This window comes from Phyllobates terribilis, unplaced genomic scaffold (assembly GCF_046119375.1).
Source record: "Phyllobates terribilis strain yellow unplaced genomic scaffold, ASM4611937v1 Scaffold_7__3_contigs__length_470593459, whole genome shotgun sequence".
NCBI classification, from domain to species: domain Eukaryota; kingdom Metazoa; phylum Chordata; class Amphibia; order Anura; family Dendrobatidae; genus Phyllobates; species Phyllobates terribilis.
The window spans coordinates 109906343-109932114 of record NW_027362767.1 but is presented as its reverse complement, the minus strand read 5'-3'; the positions used below and the strand labels follow the sequence as shown (position 1 = coordinate 109932114).

Genomic DNA, 25772 nt, shown 5'->3' with positions numbered 1-25772 from the left:
TTGGTTATTTGTAGGAGTTACAATTTACTTGTTCTAATTTTGGCCCAGGTCGGTTCCTAGTCCTTTTCAGAGGCTATTGGCGCAGCCATCTAGCTCTGTAAAAAGTGCGAAAAGGACAGAGTATGACAGGTTGCCCGAAGTCAAGCCAGATCACACAGAACAATGCCTGACCTTCTTAACGGACCACTAGACCAGGTAGATGAGTAGTAGGTACAAGGAATCTGTGGAAAACTTACTTTATGAGTTCACCTAGAATTTCCCTCTAACATTCATCAGGAGAATACTTAGGAGAATACTAGTTTGTGTTTTGCAGAGTCTTATTTCCCTCATATAAGAGACTAAAATAGGGATTTCTATTAAATCATTTCAGCCTTCAGCTAATATGTTTTCCAAGATAAAAAAAAATAAATGAAAAGGACAGTGCAGATCTCAGTGTTTCTCTCATTTCATTCCCTCATTTTCAACTTTTGTATAATTTTCTTTCAGTTCCTAAGATAACAGTGTGATAGCCTTTAAAGGGATCATCTCAAAAGAAGACAACCCCTGTCCACATACCCCTTTAAAGGGAACCTGTCACCATAAAAATGCAGTCCAATCTACGGGCACCACGTTATAGAGCAGAAGGAACAGATTAGATTAATATATAGTTTAGTGAGAAAAGCTTCAGTATAGCCTGTGATTTAATCATTTAATCCTCTGCTCCTTCTGGGGTTTTCGGTCCAGTGGGCGGTCCTATCAGTGACTGACAGCCTTCCTTGTATAAGTGTGCATACATAGGTAACTGTCAATCACTGATAGGACCGCCCACTGGAAAACCCAAGAAAGAGCAGAGGATTAAATGATTAAATCACAGTCTATACTGAATTTTTTCTCAGAAAATTAGATATCAATCTGTTCAGCTGCCCCTATAAAATGGGGCCTGCAGATTGGACAGCATTTTCATGGTGACAGGTTCTCTTTAAGGCATATGGACATCATAGAAAGTGTACCTTACTCATGATCCTTTCCAGAATGGAGACATGCTGTATAATAGCAAATTCCACTTGGCATACTCACATGGCCACTTATTTGTATGGCTGGCATTTAAATGTAACATGTCACCTTGCACATGCCATCTGATCTGTAGACAGCATGGCATATAGAAGAAGAATCTGAGCAGAATGATATATGGGTTTGTTGGAAAAGATTCACTATAATTTGTATTTTATTCATTGAGATCCCTGATGTTGACATTCATGAGTCCAGTGGGCGGTCCTACTAGTGTGGGCGGTCCTACTAGTGTGGGTGGTCCTACTAGTGATTGACAGCTATCTCTATGTGCACAGTCATTCGGGGAAGACTGTCAATCACTAGTAGGACCGCCCACTGGACACAGATACATACAAACGTAAGGGATTTTAATTAATAAAATGCAAGTTTTACTGAAATTGATCCCACAAGAATGCCTATGAGTCTGATCGGCTCCTCGTGCTCTATAACACCCTACCTGCAGATCAGATGCCATTTTCTATATGACAGGTTGCCTTTATTGCTATAGCTTCCCCATACTCAGCAGCCACTGCAGAGGAAACTGTATAGAAAGATGGAGATTTCCCTGGAAATAACAGCAAATGAATGGTTGATAAGAAATCCAGAATCAGGGAAGGACTACGTCAATACTACCGATGTCAGAATAAATGTCTTTATATTAGGGCTTTACCTGGATTGTAATATTGCCCAGGATGTAGGATTGTAGAATTCGCCTTAATCTAATGAAGAAGTAAAAGGACTCATAGTTTTGTGGCTGTATTCCTTCATTTTATAAATCTTTTTATTTTTCTTTTAACTCTTTGTGTCTTGATGTCTGTTAGTTACAAAATTGCACCTTGTTGCTATATATACTGAATATAATCTCTGGTGGTAAAAAGGTGCCTGCATTTGAGTAATAGTACCGATAATAAGGAGAAAACATCATGTAATTGCAGCTAAAATCAGAACATGACTTTTTTTTTGTTCATGCTGTAGATTCCCGTCTATATTCTCGCAATGCTGACATGCTGATTCTGAAACTATGGCAGTGAACAGGTTAAGTGTCAGCGACTGGAGAACCAAGAGGAGCCATCAATATAATTCGTCTTACACCGACACCAAGTCTGACAAATAGGCCGATTAAAAGGCCACTGAGAGCCATCTCTCTCTGCCAATTATCACCATGTATCATCCCTGGTCCAACGAGGGAGGCAGAAATATGGCCTTTTAAATGGCACTATTAAAGTGCTCGCTGATAATGAAGCACATGGCAGGGTCCTAATCACTCCTCACGGGAGGGAAGGACTCAAGGAAGTGAACACATCAGACTGGATGTACAGTAAGACACACGGCGCATACAGTAAATCCGATATGGTAGCTATGAGCCAATCTGAGTCCTGTGTGCACCTAGAGAAATAAGCAAATTAAAAAGTATTCACTTATTATTTTCCCAGGGTAGTTAAATGGCCATCCATTTTAGGTAAAGGTTAGCTGAACCCTCATTTGACTGCCAGTCATCGCTCCCGAATCACCAAACAAATGCACACCTAGTTCAGCCGAGCGGGCATATGTTCTTGAGGGCTCGCTCACACGAGCATATATTCTCTCTTCCAAGAGAATCAGCTTGATTATGGTAATGACACTTGGATCAAACTAGAGTTTGATCCGAGTGTCAGCTTAGTGTGATCCGATTTTCTCGCATGAGAGAATTATATCACAGGTATGGAGAAGATGGAGAGCTTAATTTCCCCATCTTCTCCATTGTCTCTGTCTGTGCACCCATAGACTTGTATGGGTGCACATGAACCAATTTGCGGAGCCACTCGCAGCATGTTGCAATTTCTTTCTCATGCTGAATCGGAAGTCAGGGAAGTCAGAAAGCGCCCATATACCTTAGATAGTCGGTCAGTCACACTGAAATCCAGTCCAGTCGCTAGTATAGGCATTTTAGCATATTCTTCTGAAAAGTCCAAAAACAAGGCAGTTCCACATGGACAACTGACTTATGTACAGCCATTCTTAGGGAGAACAAAAAGTAGAAATATTGTATATCGGCTCACCAACTGTTGAAAAATGCTTTGAATCGAGGTGTGGTGCATGGTGGCTCCAGACTGACTTCTGAGTGTAGATATAGCAGCAAAATGGAAAAATCCAGCACCCGCGGGACATGAGGTAAGAATATTAAAACATCATTTTATTAGCAACAAAAAGAGCAGTTATGCTTGAAACGCGTTGACCCGTGTCCTTTTATTATCCTTGTATGTTTTGATTTTTAATTTTTCCCTTTTTTTAACTATGTTGCTAATAAAATAATTGTTTAATATACTTACTTCATTTCCATTTTGCTGCTATAGTCTTATGGAGAACCTTCCACCATTATTGGGGCCATGTTTGTTGATACTGCTATGAGGGGATGGTGTGGCTGTCACTGTATGGGCTCTGTATGTCTTTGTTAGGACAGAAGCAGAGAACCTTAGATTCTCTCATCCGAGAGAAAAGGGACCATTATGTAAATGACACTCTGATCAAAGTGTGATCACTGTGTGATCCGATCCTGTGAGATGAGGAACAGATGGAGAAAGAAAATGTCTCCCCTAGACTAACATTGGTCCGAGTGCGATCTGATAATTTGTAGGATCACACTTGGACTGAAAATACGTTTGTCTGCACGAGCCCTTATGTGACACTTGTGTACCAGGCTTTCCTTCAAGGAATACCTACAACTGATTAGGACTTACTCCAGAATATAGTGATAATAAAACAGAAACCAATCCCAGTATAAACCACTAGGTCACCAGGGAGTTGCTGAACTGAAGTAGTATGGAATAACATGTGTTATTATGCGCAATTTTTCATCATCGTTTGGCTACAAGAGAAAGGGAATTACTGAATTAATTATAATAATAAATTATATATTATTAAATGAAATATGTTATATTATATATTATAATTTATTGTGTATTATTAAATTATAAATAATAATAATATGAATTATCATAATAATACTAATTTTTCATTATTGTTTGGCTACAAGAGAAAGGAAATTAATGGATTTATTATAATAATAAATTATATATTATGAAACTAAATATGTTAAATTATATATTATAAAATATTATGATATATTATTAAACTAAATTGTAAATAATAATAATCATCATAATAATAATATTAACCACTTCGCACCAGAGCCTGTTTTTGCCTTCGTGACCGGGCCAATTTTTTCAATTCTGACCACTGTCACTTTATGAGGTAATTACTCTGGAACGCTTCAACGGATTCCCCTGATTCTGAGAATGTTTTTTCGTGACATATTGTACTTCATGATAGTTGTAAAATTTCTTCGATATCACTTGCGTTTATTTGTGAAAAAATCGGAAATTTGGCGAAAATTTTGAAAATTTTGCAATTTTCAAGCTTTGAATTTTCATGCCCTTAAATCAGAGCGATATATCACACAAAATAGTTAATAAATAACATTTCCCACATGTCTACTTCACATCAGCACAATTTTGGAACCAAAATTTTTTTTTGTTAGGAAGCTACAAGGGTTAAAAGTTGACCAGCGATTTCTCATTTTTACAACAAAATTTACAAAAACATTTTTTTAGGGACCACATCTTATTTGAAGTGACTTTAAGGGGCCTTTATGACAGAAAATACCCAAAAGTGATACCATTCTAAAAACTGCACCCCTCAAGGTGCTCAAAACCACATTCAAGAAGTTTATTAACCCTTCAGGTGCTTCACAGGAATTTTTGGAATGTGGAAGAAAACAATGAACATTTAACTTTTTTTCACAAAACTGCTACTTTAACCTCAAATTTTTAATTTTCACAAGGGCAGCCAGAAAAAATGGACCCCAAAATGTGTTGTGCAATTTCTCCTGAGCATGCTGATACCCCATATGTGGTGCAAAGTCACTGTTTGGGCGCACGGCATGGCTCGGAAGGTAAGGAGCGCCATTTGACTTTTGGAATGGAAATTTGACTGGAATCGATAGCGGACACCATGTTGCATTTGGAGAGCCCCTGAGGTGCCTAAACAGAGGAAACCCCCAACAAGTGACCCCATTTTGGAAACTAGACCCCTCAAGGAACTTATCTAGATGTGTGGTGAGCACATTGAACCCCCAGGGGCTTCACAGAATTTTATAATGTTGAAGTGTGAAAATAAAAAAAACACATTTTTAACACAAAACTGCTACTTTAGCCTCAAATGTTTAATTTTCACAAGGGCAGCCAGAAAAAATGGACCCCAAAATGTGTTGTGCAATTACCCCTGAGCACGCTGATACCCCATATGTGGTGCAAAGCCACTGTTTGGGCGCACGGCATGGCTCGGAAGGTAAGGAGCGCCATTTGATTTTTGGAATGGAAATTTGTCTGGAATCGATAGCGGACGCCATGTTGCATTTGGAGAGCCCCTGAGGTGCCTAAACAGAGGAAACCCCCAACAAGTGACCCCATTTTGGAAACTAGACCCCTCAAGGAACTTATCTAGATGTGTGGTGAGCACATTGAACCCCCAGGGGCTTCACAGAATTTTATAATGTTGAAGTGTGAAAATAAAAAAACACATTTTTAACACAAAACTGCTACTTTAGCCTCAAATATTTAATTTTCACAAGGGCAGCCAGAAAAAATGGACCGCAAAATGTGTTGTGCAATTTCTCCTGAGCACGCTGATACCCCATATGTGGTGCAAAGTCACTGTTTGGGTGCACGGCATGGCTCGGAAGGTAAGGAGCGCCATTTGACTTTTGGAATGGAAATTTGTCTGGAATCGATAGCGGACGCCATGTTGCATTTGGAGAGCCCCTGAGGTGCCTAAACAGAGGAAACCCCCAATAAATGACCCCATTTTGGAAACTAGACCCCTCAAGGAACTTATCTAGATGTGTAGTGAGCACATTGAACCCCCAGGGGCTTCACAGAATTTTATAATGTTGAAGTGTGAAAATAAAAAAACACATTTTTAACACAAAACTGCTACTTTAGCCTCAAATGTTTAATTTTCACAAGGGCAGCCAGAAAAAATGGACCCCAAAATGTGTTGTGCAATTTCTTCTGAGCACGCTGATACCCCATATGTGGTGCAAAGCCACTGTTTGGGCGCACGGCATGGCTCGGAAGGTAAGGAGCGCCATTTGACTTTTGGAATGGAAATTTGGCTGGGATCGATAGCGGACGCCATGTTGCATTTGGAGAGCCCCTGGGGTGCCTAAACAGAGGAAACCCCCAACAAGTGACAGAATTTTACAATCTACTCCTCTGTATAAATTAATCTAGTGGTGGGAAAATAAGTAGATAGGTAAATGGTCACTAAACCCATAGATGAATTCCCAGAGAGGTGTCATTTCCAAAATTGGGTCACTTCAGGGGGGATTCTGCTGTTCTGGCACTTTTCAGAGGCGCTAAGTACCAGAATTAAAGAATCCCCCCTGAAGTGACCCCATTTTGGAAATGACACCCCTCTGGGAATTCATCTATGGGTTTAGTGACCATTTTAACTCAATGGATGATTTCCAGAAACAAGCACGCAATGGAAGGTTTAGATTCTGGAGAGCCCCCCCTGGAAATTAAGTGAGCTCTACTCGAATGTGTCATTCACTAAATGAACCAAATGTTTGAATGACAAATTGGGATACATTTTTACAGTTTAAAAACGTGGTTCTGTGTGGAAGATTTTAAAGCAGTCAGTGACGCATAAGGCTAGCAATGATGGGCATTGTGGGCAATAGTAGCGGGTATCACGCCTCATTCCTCTCTTAGTACATACACGACATCTTTTCTGGGGGTTCCTTCTTGTTTCCGTTGCTGGAATAAGTGCAATAAAATGTCGCTCAGTGAGTCTTTTCACATCCTCAGATTCTAATGGATGAGCGGGGCTAACACTTTGAAAAACAAGATTTTCAATTACCTTTTTTTGATAATCAAGAAAAGGGTCTGAATTTCCTGCTTTTTTGTACAACACAAAAGAATTGTATGTGGCCACCTGAAACAAATAAATAACCAACTTTTTATACCAGGTATAGGACTTTCTTTATACCTGGTATGGCTGTAGAACCTGGTCTGCAAGGTCCACACCCCCCATGTGTTTGTTGTAGTCAATGACTGACACAGGTTTTTGCTTCGGAGTGGTGGATCCTAGTTCTACAGTGGCCCTTGTGGCATCTGTGTGGATCGAGCTGAGGACAAAAATATCCCTCTTATCCCTATATTTCAGGGCAAGCAGCTCTCCGTTGCGTACAGCCCCTGACTGCCCCTTTTGAAACTTTTGGTTGACCAATGGTTGTGTAAACCCCTGACGGTTTTTACGGATGGTCCCACAAGCCCCGATGTTGTGTTCAACCAGACTTTTAAATAGGGGTATGCTGGTGTAATAATTGTCCACATATAGATTGTAGCCTTTTTGAAAAAATGGACTTATCAGCTCCCAAACAATTTTTCCAGATGTCCCCAGATAAGTAGGGCATCCTGGTGGGTTTAGTTGGCTGTCTTTCCCCTCATATATGCGAAAAGCGGATGTGTATCCGGTTGAACTTTCGCACATTTTATAGAGCTTTATTCCAAACCTTGCCCTTTTAGATGGGATAAATTGCTTGAGGTGCAGTCTTCCTTTGAATTTTACAAGGGACTCATCTATAGAAATATTTTGTGTTGGGGTGTAGAGCCTTAAGAATTTTTCTGACAAATTTTCAATGATGGGTCTAATTTTATATAACCTGTCATGTTCTGGGGCATTTCTGGGCAGGCATTGACTATTGTCGTTAAAATGCCAAAACCGCATGAGCATTTCATAACGGGTCCTAGTAAGAACAACTGAAAACATAGGGGTGGCTTGAACAGGGTGGTTGGACCAGTAGGATCGAATGCTCAGTTTTTTAACAAGCCCCATGGCAAATGTAAGTCCTAAATTTTTTTTTATTTCCGGGACATTAGTTGGTGTCCATAAATTTGCCCTAGCATAGTAAGATCGGGGATTCTGGCTTATGAATTGGGACGCATATAAATTTGTTTGCACGACAATATGCTCTAGCAAGCTTTCTGTAAAAAACAAATTAAAAAAATGAATTGGTCCAAAATCTTCCACCTCCACATTTATACCAGGAGTGGCGTTGAAATCAGGGCTGAATGGAGCAGCCAAATCCGAAGCCTCCCATCTGGGAAATGCTAGATCATGTGGCAAAGCCCCTTGTTCACTGGCGTGCGCCAATTCACTGGTAGCAGGGACAGCGCTTGTACTGGGCAGTGTTCCCTGATTTGGAGACGTTTCTCCAGTAGCGCTATTTGCCCCTATTGCTGTACTGGTCCTTGGGCTTGAGGATGGACCAGAATCACTGCTCATTTCTGAGCTCTCAGTGTCACCGCTACTAAAGCCCTCAAAATCCACATCTCCATCTGAGATTGCACTGTCATCACTATCAGAACACAGCAGGGCATACACCTCCTCTGCGGTATAAGTCTGACGGGCCATTTTATTTTTATATTTTTTGACTGGACTGACCGGACTGGACTGATCTGACAGGACTGACAGGACTGACTGGACTGATCTGACAGGACTGACTGACTGACAGGACTGACTGACAGGACTGACTGACAGGACTGACTGACTGACAGGACTGACTGACTGATCAGACAGGACTGACTGACTGACAGGACTGACAGGACTGACTGGACAGATCTGACAGGACTGACTGACTGACAGGACTGACTGATCTGACAGGACTGACTGACTGATCTGACAGGACTGACTGACTGACAGGGCAGACTGAACTGATCTGACAGGACTGACTGACTGACAGGACTGACTGACTGATCTGACAGGACTGACTGACTGATCTGACAGGACTGACTGACTGACAGGACTGACTGGACTGATCTGACAGGACTGACTGACTGACAGGACTGACTGACTGACTGATCTGACAGGACTGACTGACTGACAGGACTGACTGGACTGATCTGACAGGACTGACTGACTGATCTGACAGGACTGACTGACTGACAGGACTGACTGGACTGATCTGACAGGACTGACTGACTGACAGGACTGACTGACAGGACTGACTGATCTGACAGGACTGACTGACTGACAGGACTGACTGATCTGACAGGACTGACTGATCTGACAGGACTGACTGACTGATCTGACAGGACTGACTGACTGACAGATCTGACAGGACTGACTGGTCTGACAGAACTGACTGACTGACAGATCTGACAGGACTGACTGATCTGACAGGACTGACTGACTGACAGGACTGACTGATCTGACAGGACTGACTAACCCTAACTCTTACTTTCTTTTTTATTTTTATTTTTTCACTTTTACTGTGGCAAGGCTGACAGCTCTTGTCACACTGTTTCTCCTCTGCTCTCTCACTGAGATCGGAGGAGAAACAGTGTATTTATCAGCCAGATCGCCCGGGAAAGTTTGTTGCTAAAACAAACTTCCCTAGTGATCTCTCTGATTGGCTGGTGTGACGCTGACATCATCGAGACCTGAGCCAATCAGGTCTCGATGATGTCAGAGGTCACAGCACCGGGATCCCCGCCGCTACTAAGGTATGTGGGGGGTCCCGATCACCGACCACCGGCTGTCACTATCTTTTAAATGCCGCGATCGCTATGGATCGCAGCATCTAGAAGATAGGAACAGGTTAACATCATGGGGACCTGATCCAATCAGGTCCCCATGATGCCACATGTCAGAGCTATCGCTATGAACCGGTACCGCAGCGCTTGCAGGACCCTGGGGGTCCTGAGTGCTGCGGGACCACCCACCGTTTTTAAACGTCGGCGCTGCACAGAGCCCAGCAAGCGCCGACGTTTATCTACAGTGGGGCGTCGCGAAGCGGTTAATAATAATTTTTCATCATCATTTGGCTACAAGAGAAAGGGAATTACTGAATTTATCATAATAATAATTTATATATTATTAAATTAAATATATTATATTATATATTATAATTTATTATGTATTATTAAATTATAAATAATAATATGAATAATCATAATAATAATAATAATATGTTTTCATCATCGTTTGGCTACGAGAGAAAGGGAATTAATTAATTTATTATAATAATAAATTATATATTATTCAATTAAATGTTATATTATATGTTATAATATATTATTATATATTCTGAAATTAAATTATAATTAATAATAATAATACGAATAATCATAATAATAATGTTTCATCATTGTTTGGCTACAAGAGAAAGGGAATTACTGAATTTATTATAATAATAAATTATATACAGTATTATTCAATTAAATATTATATTATATATTAGAATATATTACTTATATAATTGAATTGAATTCAAATATACTGGTAAATGATAATAATATTAATAATTTTTCATCATCAGTTGGCTACAAGAGAAAGGGAATTATTGAATTATTTTTTTTTCAGCTAATACAGATTTATTTCTATAAATGTTGTCACTGTTATCCATGGGCCGCTCACGGGAGTGTGGATGAGATGTAATACCGGCCGTGACCCATGAACAAGAGTGGTGCTGTTACTGAAAATAAGCAGACTTTATTGTAATCTCATAAACCCCTTCCAGTTATCATGGAGTGGCTGTGATTCTCACTAAAGACTGAAGACTGTATACAGTTCTTAGTTAACTGTGGTGTAAATTAAGGAGGACCTCCTACCAGGGTTAAAGCTAAGTTTTATCATGCCTTGGAGAGATCAATATAGCCATTTCTCCCAAGTGCTTTTGTAGCACCCTGAGGATTCGGCTGCTACAGGGGTATTGCACCTCAACCCAGAGGTGTGATATTCCACTCCCGGGTAAGGATGGAGTGTGGGACTGAGCTCGGTAGGCTGCATGCACTACATACATCCCATTTCCGAGGAACAGACCAACGGTACTCCCACTTAGAAATGTGCAGGTACGACCGAGTCTGTTCCTGGCTGGAGTGGGAGGGGGGTGGTGCATCCCATGTAGTGTAGGGGCAGATAGGGGGAGCAGTCTGGGTAGTGATAGGAGCTCATTGGGTGCTGGTCACCTGAGCTCACACATAGAGGGATATATAAGGTGGGCACCAACTAGAATCAGGGTCAGATGCAGAGAACAAGTCAGTTGGAGACAGCAAGACAGCTGCAGAGGAGCAGACAGCAAGCAGAGAGAGGAAGTCAGCCTGCAGCAAGGGAGAAGAGAGACCCTGAGTGAGAGAGGAGCAGAGAAGGAGTACCCAGAGGGGAAAACAGAGAGGACCCAAGAACCCAAATTAAAGCACCGGGTGAGGAGTCGGCACAGGGTACCGGAACCCAAGCTGGTGGGGGTAAAAACATTCCCCAGCCAGAGACCGGAGACCGTGGGCAGCGTCTGCCACGGTCACCCATCACATCCACCCCGAAGGCACACCACATGAAGGGTCAGGGAACCCAGGGCCAAGGGTGTCCCAACAGAAGGCCCGAGGGAGCTGGACCTAGGTGGATTACTGGTGGGGGCGGCCAGAGCACGGGACAGAAAGAGAGCTCAGGGCCACGCTCCGGACTTGTTTGGGGGTTGGCTGGATCCAGGACCTGGTGGACGCAGCACGGCTCGGGTGGTCACTAGCAGCTGGAGTGACCAGTACAACATCCGCAGTAAGTAAACACCCTTAACTGCACAACCCGACTCTGTCTTCACTGCCGTCTGCACTACACCACCACAACCCCCATCCTCTGCGCCTGTCCCCTCTGAGGCTATACCTCTCCCGTTGGGGGTTATCTCACCAAGCTGCGCACCCACCATCAGCCTCAGCGGACCCTGCTGCAGCGGCGGCCACAGTGACCGCATCACAACGGGTGGCGTAGTCGACACAAAAGAACTTTAGTAACATCTGTAGAACTGCCACATCACACTGAGCTTGACGCCCTGGGCACGGGGCCGGGTCACAGCCGCTCGGAGACTACAACCCCCCATCTGATCCGGTGCCGGGTATTCCCCTCAAAAAGGAATATGTCCCAGGGGGCGCGTCAACTTTGGCGTAGTCGGCAGGATTACGTGCCCGCAGCACCCGGGTACTGCGTGCCTGAAGAAAAGTGCAAGTTTACCTCAGAAAGAAGTCTCCCGCCGGTTCCGGAGGGTCCACGCCATCGGACTCCATCACCAGTCGTTTCCCGCCGATTGTCCGCCATTTCCAGCTTGTTCCCGCCATCTGCAGAGTTTCCCGCCACTGGGCGACGCTTCCCGCCAAAACCGCAGATTTCCCGCCTTGGAAGAGCAGCGGACGCCATTATGGGCGTGCCAAAGGAGGGCAAGAGGCCACCTCCCATCGTGGGCCGGGACAGAAAATGGCGCCAAAAGTGGAAACCGCCCCCACCAACAGAGACTGTGATGTTGGAGGTGTCTGTCAGCGTGAAAGAACTACCCCTGGAGCTGACAGTCACCGAGTTGCCCCGGGACCGCCCTCGAAGTGGGAGGAGACGAAAGAAGAGAACAAAGATGGGTGCCGCTTGGAGCAGTCTGGAGCGAGCGCACCCGGAGGCAAGAGGTCTAACGAGGAGTAGCGGAGGAGCTCACCCGGAGATGGAGAGAAAGCAGAACAGCACCGGCCCGCTGGCCAGGAGTCTGCTAGAGACCGAGGAAGGAGGGCAGAGCAGCACCGGCCCGCTGGCCAGGAGCCTGCCGGAAGAAGAGCAGAGCAGCACCGACCCGATGGTCAGGAGCCTGCTAGAGTCCACAACCCCGCTAGGTCTAGCGGAGATCTTAGCGCAGCTCCCCCGAGACCGGGAGTGTGCACAAACTGCCTTGGAGGGCCTCGCAAGGAGGATGGCCCGGGTACAGCGTGAGATACTGGCGGAGTGGAGCCGGGAGATGGCCCAGCAAGCTGGAACCCGTCCACGGAGCATGCTCCCCTGGGAGAGGACACCAACTGCCTCTACGGATGACGCGGGAGGACCCAAGGACGGAGACGGCGCTGAGAAGGGAGCCGAACGTATGAAGGCAGGTAAAGGGGACGCTTATACCCCATACCGAGAGACCGCCCACCTGCCCCGGTTCCCCGTCGCAGAGCCCGAAAGTCCCCCTGCTGTGCCCGTAGCCGCCATGTCACCGCTATGGACTAGGCCCCGACCGGAAGCCGCCGCAGCGACCCCTGTGACGTCACGCGCCTCGACCCGGAGCGTGACAAAGCAGGAAATACCACCAGCCTGGTCGCAAGGCCTAGTACCCCCGGGCGCCGCATCACCAACAGCGCCCCCTACCTCCGCGGAGCCTCCGGCCTGGCCGCAAGGCCAGGTAGCACAGGGCGCCGCCGTATTAACGGTGCCCTTTACGTTCCAAGTGCCTCAGGCCTGGCCGCAAGGCCTGGGCGACCTGGGCGCCACCACCACTGCGCCCGCACCCGCAAAACCAAGGGTGCCGAGTTTGGGAAAGGACCTCTTCAGCCAGCTCACATGGCCGGACGGGCGGCCCTTTATCTGGCCCGAGGAGTTTTGTGAGCTGGAGCGGCAACAAAGACTAGGGCCCTTGTGTGAGCCCCTGATCCCGGCTCCGAAGCCCGTGACTCGGGTCTCGCCTCCTTTAGAAGAAGCCCAATTCGTGTGGGACCCCACGGGAGAAGATTTGATGGGGTTCACCGGAGAAACTCGGGCAGTCGCCGCTGAGCGTACTGAGTGTTGTCGTCAGCAGCTAGCAGAGTTTGCGAGAGAACGGGAGGAGAGGCGGGTCAGAGAACAACAGGCCCAAATCCGGAGCGCGGAGCAGAAGAGCCGGACTAGGAGGAACCCCCGTGCAGCGCACTGTCCCCGCACCATCGGGACGGTGATAAAGTTCAACCCGCAGCATGGGTGGGGCTTTATCAGAGACAACAACACCCCCGGCGACGTCTTTGTCACGCGCAGAGACGTGGAGTCCCATCTGCCGGAGGGGCACAGAGGTCGTGACCTCTACATCGGAGACGAGGTCACCTTCACCCGGCACAAGTGTGCCAAAGGACCTTACGCCCTCCACGTACACCGCTTGACGGAGGAGGAGTTGCGGTACGGGGAGGAGGAGCCAGAGGACCCGGACGGGTCTGAAGCAACACCGTATCACCAAGAAAAAGCAGGAGGGAGCCGTCGTTGAGGACGGGAGTAGAGACTGTATATAGTTGCCCGTCGGGGCACAGTGAACCGTTGCTGCTAAAATAGTCCCCGTTGGGACCAGTGAACTGTTTACCCGTTAACCCCTGTATATAGTTGCGCTTCCTAAAGCGCCCCCTACTGGTTTTATAGGAAAACCAGTTTTTTCTAAGAGACTGTCGCACGTTTCCCGGACACACGTTGCACAGTGTCCGGAGGAGGAACCTGAAACAAGAGACGACGAGAATGTTGTATATGAAAAGTTTTATGCTAATATATGTTGTTTTATATGTTTTATATGTTTATGAAAAAATTTGTATGTTTTGGTGATGTTTTATGTCTTACAGCCCGAGGACGTGCTGTGATTTACCAGGGGGGAATGTAGCACCCTGAGGATTCGGCTGCTACAGGGGTATTGCACCTCAACCCAGAGGTGTGATATTCCACTCCCGGGTAAGGATGGAGTGTGGGACTGAGCTCGGTAGGCTGCATGCACTACATACATCCCATTTCCGAGGAACAGACCAACGGTACTCCCACTTAGAAATGTGCAGGTACGACCGAGTCTGTTCCTGGCTGGAGTGGGAGGGGGGTGGTACATCCCATGTAGTGTAGGGGCAGATAGGGGGAGCAGTCTGGGTAGTGATAGGAGCTCATTGGGTGCTGGTCACCTGAGCTCACACATAGAGGGATATATAAGGTGGGCACCAACTAGAATCAGGGTCAGATGCAGAGAACAAGTCAGTTGGAGACAGCAAGACAGCTGCAGAGGAGCAGACAGCAAGCAGAGAGAGGAAGTCAGCCTGCAGCAAGGGAGAAGAGAGACCCTGAGTGAGAGAGGAGCAGAGAAGGAGTACCCAGAGGGGAAAACAGAGAGGACCCAAGAACCCAAATTAAAGCACCGGGTGAGGAGTCGGCACAGGGTACCGGAACCCAAGCTGGTGGGGGTAAAAACATTCCCCAGCCAGAGACCGGAGACCGTGGGCAGCGTCTGCCACGGTCACCCATCACATCCACCCCGAAGGCACACCACATGAAGGGTCAGGGAACCCAGGGCCAAGGGTGTCCCAACAGAAGGCCCGAGGGAGCTGGACCTAGGTGGATTACTGGTGGGGGCGGCCAGAGCACGGGACAGAAAGAGAGCTCAGGGCCACGCTCCGGACTTGTTTGGGGGTTGGCTGGATCCAGGACCTGGTGGACGCAGCACGGCTCGGGTGGTCACTAGCAGCTGGAGTGACCAGTACAACATCCGCAGTAAGTAAACACCCTTAACTGCACAACCCGACTCTGTCTTCACTGCCGTCTGCACTACACCACCACAACCCCCATCCTCTGCGCCTGTCCCCTCTGAGGCTATACCTCTCCCGTTGGGGGTTATCTCACCAAGCTGCGCACCCACCATCAGCCTCAGCGGACCCTGCTGCAGCGGCGGCCACAGTGACCGCATCACAACGGGTGGCGTAGTCGACACAAAAGAACTTTAGTAACATCTGTAGAACTGCCACATCACACTGAGCTTGACGCCCTGGGCACGGGGCCGGGTCACAGCCGCTCGGAGACTACAACCCCCCATCTGATCCGGTGCCGGGTATTCCCCTCAAAAAGGAATATGTCCCAGGGGGCGCGTCACTTTGCTTGCTGCTGGGCAATTTTCTCCAATACATTGCACATTTAGAAGTCTATGTAGTGAGGGAGAAACAATATAGCAGATCTAGAAGTTTTCATTTTACCAGCAGGAAGGTGTAAGGTAGGGAACATAGGACAGGCCAAGGACTGGAATTTTACATTTACTATTTCGATACCTGGATGTGATTTAGAATGCAACACAGTAAGGTTCCGTTCACACTTCCATTCTGACATGCCGTTTGTCTGATCCATTTTGAGGAACCGACAAATGGAATTATTGTCCAAAAGGGATCCATTGCATGACTTGTGCAAACAGAAGCAGAGGGACCCCATTGATTATTATTATGGGGGTCTATCTGGGTGCGTCATTTTTAATGTTATGAACCAGGTGGGCATTAATCCCTAATGAGTGCCCAAAGCCTCAAAAACACAGCAAAAAAAGAAGGTAGCAACAGCACTCAAACGGATCCACTGGAATACTATGGTTACCTTTTTTTTGGACTGGGTCACAGCAGTGTGATCCTCAGGGAATGTACGCATAAAGCATTTTTCAGGAAGATTCTGCTCCAAAAAAACCCTGAAAAACCGCTATCTAAATTCTCAAAAGAATGAATATATGAATGTTATGTAAATGATGTACAATATAAAGTATATTGTGGTACCCTGTTAGCCAGAAAATTCAATGTAAATACTTTTATGCCCAAAAATGACAAAAGTATTCTTGGAGTGAAACCTTTATTGGCTAACCAGAAAAAAAAAGATATATGCTGGTTAGCCAATAAAGGTAAGACTCCGAGAATACTTTTGCCATTTTTGGGCATAAAAGTATTTACATTGAATGCTATGTAAAAATGACTTGCTGTACATATGTTCAGGTATTTCAGTGTCTTTCAACTTCTTCAGGTTTCCAAAGATTCCAAGCAGTTAAAAGAAGAGAGGCGTTTTCCGCTCTGAAAATGTCAGTAAAAAAGACACCTTAAAAATGCTAGGAAAATGCTAAAAAAAAAGCTCACCGGTGCCCAAAAGTGTCTATGAGCTAGCACAAAACAACAACAAAAACACTAAAAAAGATGCTCCAGGAAAAAAAAAACGCCGGCGTTTCCTCAAGAACATTCTTTAAAAACTCCTTGGGTTCGAACTCCTACAAGATACGTCATCACTTTTGAGGAAATCCAATTTCCATATTTTTCTCTTATTTATTTTATTCCTCATTTACTCTATATTAAAAAAATAATAATTTTGCTTTATTTTGGGAATAACCTGTTTTTTTTTCTGGCACTGTAAAAGTATTTAATCACGGTGTTAGGTTTTGCAGCGGAAGGACAGAAGGTTTGTTTCACCATCCATGTCATTCATCAGTCCCTGCATTGGCAAAGGAGACGGACCCAACTAGGGCTGGACCCCATAGCTTATACCTCGTTGTGTGCCTCCGTTGTATGTACGGCCTTGTGTTTAAGCAAAATCAAGAAAAAATTGTCGTATCACAAAAGTCTGACAAGTTTATATGGATTTAGATAAATCTCAACTCAATGAAAGTAAATGTGAAATGTTATGTGATTGATTTGCTATTGTCCCCTTTAATCGCCCATACAGGGAGACTTTAGTAAAATAAAATTGCATCAAGGGCATTTGGATGCTATAGACATACTGCTCAATGCAGAAAGCTGGCAGGGGTTTCCGCTAGTACAGGGCTCAATGGCCCTGTGACCTCAGCACCAAGACTTTATTACTAATTATAGTGAGAATATCGATCTCTTATCGTGCCTGTCAGCATCACTTACCCTGACACTTGGGCAATGCAGAAGGTGGCAGCAGATTCTACTTGAAGATGGAGGGAATTGTTTTCCGCTCAAACATTATTTAATATCTATGTTCTTGATAATTATTTTGTTTAAACTTTTTAATATTATTACTATACTACTTTCTATTATATTGTAACACCATAAATAATATTTTCCAAATGATCAGAAGCATGAGCTTTTTATAGATGTGTCAGCAATTCATAAAGCAAAAGAAAAACAGTTTAAGCTGTGTAAGGCTATGTTCACACGTTGCTTTTTTTCTGCAGCCAAAACCCGATCTCTTTGCAGTGAAGAAGCTGCAGCTAAAAAACAGGTTTTGATGTGTTTTCTTGCAACTTTGCTGTGTTTTAGCTCTTACACTGCAAAAAAGCTGAAAGAATTGACAGGCTGCAGTTTTAAAAAACGCAGCAGTTTTCCAATTCAGTCAGGGAAAAAGAAAAACAAGCAAGTGCATGAGATTTCTGATATCTAATAGCTTTTGCTGGTACTGTAAAAAGCAACTTTTAATTAGCATAAAAAATGCAGCAAAAAAAAAAAAACGCAATGTGTGAACATAGCCTGAGGCTCTCTTTACATTGTTGCTTTTGGATTTCCGTGATGAAAGTCAGAAGCTTGATAGAGTCATTGATAAGGCTACGTTCCCTCAATGAACTTTTGGTGAGTTTTTGATGTTGAAGATTTTTTGCACCCATTAAATAAAATAGTTTACTTGCATTCTTTCAAAAATACGCAGTATAAAAAAAAACTCACCCAAAAAATGTATTGGGATTTGTCATGACTCTGTTATGAAAGTCATGAAGCTAGTGTGAATAAAGCCTAATACACTATGCAAATACCTATAAATCTTCAAGATTTGTATAACTGGAAAACATATGAAGAAGCAAGGGTGAAACGCGCGTTGGTGTACCAGGACCACATGCTACATTAGCTGGACAAATATGTAAATGTTTCCTTATTCTTTGATTGTATGTTCTGCCATTAATTGTACATTCACACTGAAGGCATCAAAAATATGAATTAACACATGTGGAATTATATAGTTAACAAAAAAGTGTGAAACGACTGAAAATATGTCTTATATTCTAGGTTCTTCAAAGTAGCCACCTTTTGCTTTGATGACTGCTTTGCACACTCTTGGCATTCTTTTGATGAGCTTCAAGAGGTAGTCACCGGAAATGGTCTTCCAACAATCTTGAAGGAGTTCCCAGAGAAGCTTAACACTTGTTGGCCCTTTTGCCTTCACTCTGCGGTCCAGCTTACCCCAAACCATCTCGATTGGGTTCAGGTCTGGTGACTGTGGAGGCCAGGTCATCTGGCGTAGCACCCCATCACTCACCTTCTTGGTCAAATAGCCCTTACACAGCCTGGAGGTGTGTTTGGGGTCATTGTCCTGTTGAAAAATAAATGATGGTCCAACTAAACGCAAACCGGATGGAATAGCATGCCGCTGCAAGATGCTGTGGGAGCCATGCTGGTTCAGTATGCCTTCAATTTTGAATAAATCCCCAACAGTGTCACCAGCAAAGCACCCCCACACCATCACACCTCCTCCTCCATGCTTCACGGTGGGAACCAGGCATGTAGAGTCCATCCGTTCACCTTTTCTGCGTCGCACAAAGACACGGTGGATGGAACCAAAGATCTCAAATTTGGACTCATCAGACCAAAGCACAGATTTCCACTGGTCTAATGTCCATTCCTTGTGTCCTTTAGCCCAAACAAGTCTCTTCTGCTTGTTGCCTGTCCTTAGCAGTGGTTTCCTAGCAGCTATTTTACCATGAAGGCCTGCTGCACAAAGTCTCCTCTTAACAGTTGTTGAAGAGATGTGTCTGCTGCTAGAACTCTGTGTGGCATTGACCTGGTCTCTAATCTGAGCTGCTGTTAACCTGCGATTTCTGAGGCTGGTGACTCGGATAAACTTATCCTCAGAAGCAGAGGTGACTCTTGGTCTTCCTTTCCTGGGGTGGTCCTCATGTGAGCCAGTTTCTTTGTAGCGCTTGATGGTTTTTGCAACTGCACTTGGGGACACTTTCAACGTTTTCCCAATTTTTCGCACTGACTGACCTTCATTTCTTAAAGTAATGATGGCCACTCGTTTTTCTTTACTTAGCTGCTTTTTTCTTGCCATAATACAAATTCTAACAGTCTATTCAGTAGGACTATCAACTGTGTATCCATCAGACTTCTGCACAACACAACTGATTGTCCCAACCCCATTTATAAGGCAAGAAATCCCACTTATTAAACCTGACAGGGCACACCTGTGAAGTGAAAACCATTTCCGGTGACTACCTCTTGAAGCTCATCAAGAGAATGCCAAGAGTGTGCAAAGCAGTCATCAAAGCAAAAGGTGGCTACTTTGAAGAACCTAGAATATAAGACATATTTTCAGTTGTTTCACACTTTTTTGTTAAGTATATAATTCCACATGTGTTAATTCATAGTTTTGATGCCTTCAGTGTGAATGTACAATTTTCATAGTCATGAGAATACAGAAAAATCTTTAAATGAGAAGGTGTGTCCAAACTTTTGGTCTGTACTATATATATATATATATATATATATATATATATATTTATATTTATTTTTTTAATATATATATATATTTAATAAATTAGGTATTTTAAGAGATTATATACATCTTCTTTATTTCTGTGGTCGTGTTCTATGTCAATGGTGTATCTCTAGTTACAATTTATTTGAGACTGATGCTCTTATATGTTGGTAGTCACCAATTAAGTATTTGCAGGGTTTTTGAGCCACTTTTCTTTCTTGTCTAGTTGATGTTTTTGTGCTAAATTCTTCAAAATGTTGCATGCGGTTCATGACTTTTGCACAAAGTCAAAAATATGTTCTTCATTTTTGTCCTTGACCTGTATTGCGACTTTTTATTGTAAAAAGTTGCATGTTTTACAAAACGGCCTAAAAATTATTACAAAATATTTGGCATACACAAAACCACTTTGGAAGGGGAAGACCGTAGTATATTTGTGTCAAAATTTGCAACTTTTTAATACAGTAAGTCAAAAATTATGAATCAGCTGAAAATATCTGGAAGCCCCAACCTTGCCCACAATGGCGAACATAAAAAAAACAAACAAATGAACGCATATAAAATGGACTTTCGAAAAAGCACTACATAAAAGAAGAGTTAAGCACAAATGAAGAATATGTGAAAAACAGCAAAAATTAGACAAAAAAGACACAAATGTAATAATGAATCACGCCCTTAGTCTATATTTTACTGCTGTTTTTGTATCTGTTAGTCTTACTTTTGTACTAGGACATTCTATAGTTGAATTACTTTAACTGCAAAGAATCCTTTCCTATAATAATGTCTGAAGTAAGGAATGCCCCCTGTACAGTTCTTGGATGCAAAAATCATGTACTAATTCTTTTAAGTGACTATACACACTGTATGCTTACTAAAAACCAGTATACCTAAATAAGTTTTAAAACAAATTCTGAGGACTTACTGATGAATCAAAAAGGGCTTCTGAGTTACTTTTTGTAATTAGTCCTACAAGAAAATTGTGCAAATATACAGAAACAATAGTTTTAATTCCGGTATGAAGGTGAAGGACAGTTAGCGGCCTACCTGGAATTGGTGCAGCTCTCGCTGGAGAATTTCGTTTTCTCTATGACTCTCTTCTTTTCCTACTCTCAAACTAGAGTTATACAAAGCTAACTCAGTATCTCTCAGCCATGATTTCAGCTCTTTGACTCGCTGATCCAACTGCTGCACTAGATTCCCACTCCCAGGTGAGAGCACAGGATGTGGCACGCAGCTTGACAGTGCTTCAGAAAGAGATCTCTGTGGAAAAAGTGGAGTAGAGGGAAAGCGAGGAGAGACAATATTAGAAAAAAGTACGTAAAGAGAATCAAGGAAGTCTCATGTAAAGCTATAGACCGTAGAAAATCTTGATTCTAATAAATGATAAATGGTCTCCGGGGCTTATATGATCCCCCCTGGCATTCATATGTGCCGGACAAAAAGAGGGTCTATCAATATTAATATCATATCATACTGCTAAAGCAGATCCATCATTAGACAGATGCCTACAATACACAGTATACAGAATTATTAGACAATTTATATTTTTTAATGATCAATTTTATTATTGAACAACTACAATGATGTAGGTCAATACAAAAAGTTAAAGATTTCTTTTTAATAAATCTGTGTATATGTGTATGTAATGTACTCACCTACAGCTAGCGCCGCCGCCTTCTCCAGTCTTTAGCACACATCTGCTCCTCTTCTCAGTGACGTCACCACTCTTCAGACTCTCCGGCTCACTATATGCTCTGTGTGTTACCCGGAAATCTCTTTTACAATGGAAACCTATGAAGTCTCGTTCTGATACTCCATAGACTTAGGGTATGTGCCCACGATGCAGATTTGAAGCAGAAATTTCCTGAGCATTTTTGTTTCTCCTTGCCAGAAAAAACGCATGCGGTTTTTACATGCGTTTTTGACTCATTTTACATGCGTTTTTTAAGCGGTTTTTGAAACGTTTTAGAGCATCAATGAATGATTTTTGGAGCTATAAAGTTGGTGGAACATTACTTAAGCCCTTGGATTACCATAGAACTGGGGTGAGTATACTGGTTCATTTAAATGATTAAAGAATGGGTGTGTTGTATTTCAAATAAAGTGTTTACACTGTGTCTGTCTGTTTCTTTAATTTGCTTGGTCATAAAAAGGTCTGATTGACACCTTGACATCACCAAGCAAAAGAGATGGGTGTCAGCTAGTCCCATTCACCCAATCTTCATTAGCATTTCTATTCATGTAATTTATGCAACTGCTGTGAGCTGTTTGTTTTTTTTAGCCTGCGAAGGTGCCACTAGACAAACATTTTCCCTGGCCATAATTAACATCTCCAACTGGTTCGTTAGCCACTACATCACCCGATCAGCACTCAGCAGCGCTTTGGACACAAAGTATTTATGTTGCGTCCACAACGCGGTGTTCTGATGCCGCACTTTTGTTGTCGGTAAATGTGAATCCACCGCATATAATGACACTTCAATCGGTCAAAATCTGCAGCGGAGACTAGCGTGTCCACTACAGAAATTGACATGCTGCGGGTGAGTTTGGGTACGTGGCCACGGTCAGGAGCCACTGCAGGTTTGACGCTGCGTGTTTATTCACCGTCAAACCTCAGCATCTAGATGTTACAGCATAGTGGATGGGATTTCTAGAAATCCCATGTCCGCTATGTGCGCATCAGAGGCTGCGAATCACCCATGAACACTGACATGTGGGGCGTCTTTCAGGACCACAGCATGTCAAATCCTCTTGTGGAGTCGCTAGTCTCCACAAAAGAAATTTGACCACTATAATGTATTGAATTCGGTAAATCCACATGGTTCAGTGAACACAAGTGCATTTACTTGCATTCAATAGAATGCAACATTTTGAACGCAGCAAAAATTTGTGTCCAAAGCGCTGCTACGTCTGAATTATGGGCACAAAGTCTAAAATTTAAAAAAAAAATGGCGTGGGCTCCCGCATCATTTTATAACCAGCAGAGGGAAAGCCAACCTCTGGAGGATGATATTATTAGCCGCGGAAGGGGCCATTAGCCAACAATGTTCCCTGACTATTAATATCAGCCCACAGCTGTTTGTTTAGCCTTTACTGGCTAGATTACAGGGGGACCCCAGAAAAAAATTTACGTAGGGCCCCCCTATAAAATTGAGCCAGCAAAGGCTAAACTAGACAGCTGTGGGTGGATATTAATAGCCATGGAATGGGCCATGAATACTAGCTATTAATATCACCCCTCAGCAGTCCCAGAAATGGGGCATCCATAAGATGCGCCAAATCTGGCGCTTAGCCTCGCTCTTCCACACTGCCCTGTAGCAGTGGCAGGGGGTAATGGAGTTGGGGTTCACGTCAGCCTTGTATTGGCGGCTGACGTGAAGCCTAGGTTAGTAATGGAGGGCATACCCATTACTAACCGCGTAGTAAAATGGTCAGCACATTTTCAATAAAAGACACGGCCAGAATAAAGTATTTTAAAGAAATAAAACACACACGGTTCTACAATTTTTTTTATTACCCGCCTCCGCGAAGCCCTCGATCTCCTAAAAAAAACATAAAAAAACAAACAACAATATTCCTCACCTGTCTGCCGTCAACGACGCAATCCACGGTCACGACTGTCCCACGATGATCTGGATAATTTCTACAGCTGTGACATCAGCCATCACTGATGTCACAGCTGTAGAATACAGCACTGTATACTGACAGGAGTGTAAAATCACCCCTTGTCAGTATACAGTACTGCAGGAGGTCACTGGGGTTCATCAGCTGATGAGCCCCGGTGAGCTAGAGACTGTGGGAACCATCAGTTGATTGGTCATGAGACCGATCAGCTGATTACCGGCTTCAGCAATCAGCTGATCGGTTATGAGACCCATCAGCTGATTACCAAATTCAGCAATCAGCTGATGGTCACGTGACCATCAGCAGATTGATGCTGGTACTGATCACCTGATGGTCACGCGACCATCAGGTGATCTCTGACATCACCGATCAGCTGATGGTCACGTGACCATCAGGTGATCAGTGACGTCACCGCAGGTCCTGGAAGCACACTGCGGGGCGCGAGCCGCCGACGGGACAGCATCGCCCAGGAGGACACCGGGGGCCGCCGGAGAGGTGAGTATGAAGGTTTATTTTAAATTTTTACTTTTTTATTCTTTTTACATTGCCGATGGCGTGCGGGCTGGGAGAAGCAGGCTGCTGCTTCTCCCATCCATGTTGATCTCGCTGTTATCAGACAGAGCAGCGGTCGGATAAGAGGAGTAACAGCCCCCTCTCCTGACCCGGGTACCAGCCGCAGCGCAATTCCGGCGCGATTTTGCGCCTATTGCTTTACATTGAAATGCAGCAAATCCGCATGTATAGATATTATACATGCGGGTTTGCTGCAATTCAATGGGCGCGATTTTGCCGCGAAATTGCGCCTGAATTAGTTGTGCTGCGGTTTGTGCCGCAATAATAATCCGCAGCTGAAATTTCCGCATCATGTGCACAGCACATGCAGATTATCATTGGTATACCTGGCAGATCTCTTACCAAGTGATTTTAATGCATTTCCGTGGTGGAAATGTAGCGCCCCGAGGGTTCGGCCGCTACAGGGGTATTGCACCTCAGACCAGAGGTGTGATATTCCACTCCCAGGTAAGGATGGAGTATGGACCAGGGCTCAGTTAGCTGCATACAGCACACACACCCCATTTCCGAGGGACAGCTCAACGGTGCTCCCACTAGACAGAAGTGCAGGCACGACCGACTATGTCCCTGCCTGGAGTGGGGAGGGGGGTGGAACACCCAGTGCTGTAGGGGCAGATAGGGGTTGGTTCCTGAGCGTAGGAAGGAGCCCATTGGTTGCTGGTCACCTGGGCTCATGGTCAGAGGGAGGTATAAAAGGTGGGCACCATCTTAGATCTAGGTTCGTTCGTTCAGTCAGTTCAGCCAGAGGAGAAGACAGGGAGTAGAGGCTCTGTAGGAGCTCTACTCCAGGAGGGCCTAGTGAGAGGCCGAGGAGGAGGAGAAGGGGAGCTGGGATTTTGGCTCATCTCAGCTCCAAGAGAACGGAACAGAAAGGAACAGAAAGGAACAGAGAAAGAGAAGGAGAGACAGAGAAACAGAAGGGCTCAGGAACAAGAAGGTGGAAGGGACCCTAAGAACCCACGAGAATCCAGGGTGAAGGGTCAGGCAGATTAAGGGTACCGGATCCCAAGTTGGTGGAGGAGAAACAACCCTCAGCCAAAGACCGGTCGTCGTGATCATCTATTGGTACGACACCTCATCAAACCTGCTAGGAAGGCACCATATAGGACAGCGGAGGACGGGGCCCACGTTTAACCGCACAAGTCCGCGGCAGCTGGACAAAAGTGGGTCACTGGTGAGGCAGGCCAGAGAAAGGATTAAAGGGGGTCCTGTGCCATGCTCCTGAACTGCTTGGGAGTTGACCGAGCCCCACACCTGGTGGACGCAGCGCGGCTCGGGCGGTCACTACCTGTACAGAAGTGACCCGGAACAAAAGAACTGTGAGTAAAGACCCTGGACTGTAACTTGTTGTCTGTGTGCTCCTTCGCGCCTCCAGCACTACCGGTACTGGGACTCTCACCACCATCACTCCCACCATCCACTACACTGCCCTGGGGCCGCACTCTTCCCGTGGGGAGTCACATCATCCCAGCTGCACACATCATCAGCCCCAGCGGACTGCCTTGCAG

At 44.6% G+C, this 25772-nt stretch overlaps 1 protein-coding gene across 2 annotated transcripts in view; it reads right to left on the bottom strand.

The window, feature by feature from the left end:
* AKAP6 (A-kinase anchoring protein 6) overlaps positions 1–25772 on the bottom strand; it is a 424676-nt gene that overhangs the window by 17698 nt on the left and 381206 nt on the right. For both annotated transcript variants that reach the window (XM_073639078.1, XM_073639079.1), the window contains one exon: positions 21112–21327. In XM_073639078.1, coding sequence (XP_073495179.1) covers positions 21112–21327 — 216 coding nt within the window. The remainder of the gene's footprint in view (positions 1–21111; positions 21328–25772) is intronic.